The 2,877-nt window shown below is 46.2% G+C and overlaps 1 protein-coding gene across 1 annotated transcript; it reads right to left on the bottom strand.

The window, feature by feature from the left end:
- Positions 1-301: 301 nt before the first annotated feature.
- Positions 302-1,237, bottom strand: LOC306663348 (olfactory receptor 2M4-like; the record flags this gene model as incomplete). The annotated part of the gene is made up of 1 exon (XM_079143747.1): positions 302-1,237. The coding sequence occupies one exon, from the start codon at positions 1,235-1,237 to the stop codon at positions 302-304; it is 936 nt and encodes a 311-aa protein (XP_078999873.1).
- Between the last annotated feature and the right edge of the window lie 1,640 nt (positions 1,238-2,877).

The following is a 2,877-nucleotide window of genomic DNA, read 5'->3' as shown; positions in this document are numbered from 1 at the left end:
AATATAAAGCTGACAAAAGAATGATTTCTAAGGGCTATCTTATATAGACATAAAACCTATTTGGAAAGATTCCCCATTCCTAAACATGTGGGAAGGAAGTAAAGAAGAATCAGGATTGAAACAGCCAGGGCAGGTCTGAGGGTCAGGAAAACGACAGACAGGTACAGGCAGGTACTGAATCCAGGGACAGAGGCGTCTCTCCAGAAGCAGGGTGGACTTCAAGCCCTGCTCTCAGCTAAGGTCAGACCTGCATACTGACCCCTGGCTGGAGGCCAGCATCCCCAACAGACACTGAAGGAAGTCACATTAACCTTCCTCTCCTCAGGAGCTTCCCAAGTGCCCTGGACACCTCCCTGTTGCGCAGGCTATAGATGAGGGGGTTCAGCATGGGGGTGAGGATGGTGTAGAAGGCCGACACCGTCACGTCCTGCTCTGCTGTGTGGGTGGAGGCTGGTCTCATGTACATGAACATGGCAGCCCCATAGTAGAGTCCCACCACAGACAGGTGGGAGGAGCAGGTGGTGAAGGCTTTCCTCCGACTTTCTCCAGAGCCCATGCGGAGCACAGCTCGGAGAACACGGAAATAGGACGCGATGATAACGGAAACTGGCAAGATGAGCATCACCACACAACAGACAAACAGCAGTCTTTCAAATGCAGATGTGTCTGTGCAGGACAGAGGTAAGAGGCCAGCAATATCACAGAAAAAGTGATGGATCTCCAGAGAGCTGCAGTAAGAGAATGACAGGGCAGCTGCCAGCACGAAGATGCCATCGAGAGATCCCAAGATCCAGGAAGCCACCACCAGGAGTACACAGAGTCTTTGACTCATGAGGTCGGTGTACCGAAGTGGGTGGCAAATGGCCACATAGCGGTCGTAGGCCATCGTGGCCAAGAGGAAGCACTCGGCTCCCAGCAGGGACACGTAGAAGAATATCTGGGTCCCACAGCTTGCCAGAGAGATGGAGTTCCTGCCAGACAAGTAGTTGAAGGCCATCTTGGGGACGGTGGTGCAGATGAGCATGAGGTCCATGAGGGAGAGCTGGCTGAGGAGGAAGTACATGGGGGTGTGGAGCTGGGAGTCCAGGTAGATGAGGAGAACCATGGCAGAGTTGCCCATGAAGGCCACCGTGAAGATGCCCAGGACCAGAATGAAGAGGAAGGTGTGGGTGGGGCTGTGATTGAAGATGCCCAGCAGGATGAAGACAGGGCTGAAGGTCTGGTTTCCGGACTCCATCCTCAATAATTTGCCTGATCTGAAAGTTCCAGGGAAGATAGAGAAAAGCTTACTTATAAATTCAGCCTTTAAGTGCATGGTACAGCAAAAACCTGGGCTGGGCAGGATATCTGAGCCAGGAAGGACCTTCTCACCAGCTCCACCTCCCTCCCTTAATAGCAGTGAGCCATGGGACTCAGTCCAGGGCCTTTATGCTTTGCTCCTCATTCACCTTCATAGAGAATGATTTTATTATGCATTTCCTTTACTTTACCCACAAGAGTACTAAAGCTTCTAAAAGTCTACTCACAGGTATCAGAAATAGAGAGTTTAGGAGAAAAAATGATTATACATCTCTGTTGTTAAATGCTACAATCAGCCCCGATTCCAGGAGAGTTGTTATTGCAGGTTTGCTTCTCTGGTCTGCACACGCCTCTTGGTGGTCTTCAGTGCTGCAATTCCTGTGCTCATGTTCTCCTCTCACCACCACCCCAGCCCAGTGAAAGGTTAGACGAGGTCACTGAGGCTTCCTGCTGGCCCCCTGTGCACATTAATTCAGAGAACGGTGGACACCCTGTGCTTTAACTTCCCCAACTCGGATCAAATCTTGGAGTCTCATCTTATTCTATGAAGACATCCATTAAAATATCCCTGCATGGAAGAACATGGCACCTGCTTCTCTTTGGGATATAATTTTGCTTCTCCTAATTGTGTGTGTGGAGCAGTGCTGGGTATTTTGTTTCTTTGTTTTTGCTTATACCTTAGAAATTCATTTCCTCCTGCTGTCATAAGGTGCTCTAGACAGAATGGGATAAACATCTAGAAGACAAAAGAGGAGCCCTCCTCTGGTTTTGCAGCTTCACAGGGATGTCATCCTGAGGACAACTGGAGCTTCTTATGCGCTGTGGGTGATGGCGAGCAGAATTTGCCCCAGCCCAGCTCCCAAGGGACAGCATCCAAGGTGTGCTTGTGAGTGACAGAGAACCCTGAGGCACAAAGAATCAGAACACATGCTACGTACTTCAGCTGTTTTGAATCCAGCAAGGATTTAAAACTGTTTGAGGACAGATGTGGCATGATATGAAATGATTTTGCACTGAAACAATCTCTCAGATGTTCAGTAGAGGCACTAGATGGGTTGAGTCTGTAACATGGAAACCAAGGAGAAACTACCTGCATCCAGAGGAGTTGATAGGACCCAGGAAATAATGATGGCAAAAGAGAGAGTGTATTGGAAAGGAAATCAGCAATCAATCAGTCTTTATAAAATGCTATCAGTTATTTTCTCTAACCTAAATGTTTTTACTGTGCCTGTAAAATATCATATCCCACAGACTTTTCTCAAATTAACTTTATCCCAAATAAAATTTTCCTAAGTGAGACCCACTTTTATTTCTGTCTGATAAATATCAGTGCCACCAAAATTCTTCTGAATTCCCAGATTTCAAACTTCAAATAATGATATCTTTATCATTATTTTCTATGATTTATTTTTTGGTTATTAATAAAGAAATATTTTTGGACTCCTTGATCACCATTTTTGATACTGAGTTATTCTATCAACTGAAGGGTACATCTGTGAGTGTTTCTCCTTGGTAAAGAAAATACTAAGCAGGTATAGTTTTCAAATTTGTTCTAATAGAATCCAATTAAACTGTAAA

This window comes from Sciurus vulgaris (assembly GCF_902686455.1).
Source record: "Sciurus vulgaris genome assembly, chromosome: 6".
NCBI classification, from domain to species: Eukaryota; Metazoa; Chordata; class Mammalia; order Rodentia; family Sciuridae; genus Sciurus; species Sciurus vulgaris.
Note: the sequence above shows the minus strand (reverse complement) of the source record. Positions and strands in the feature narration are given on the sequence as shown.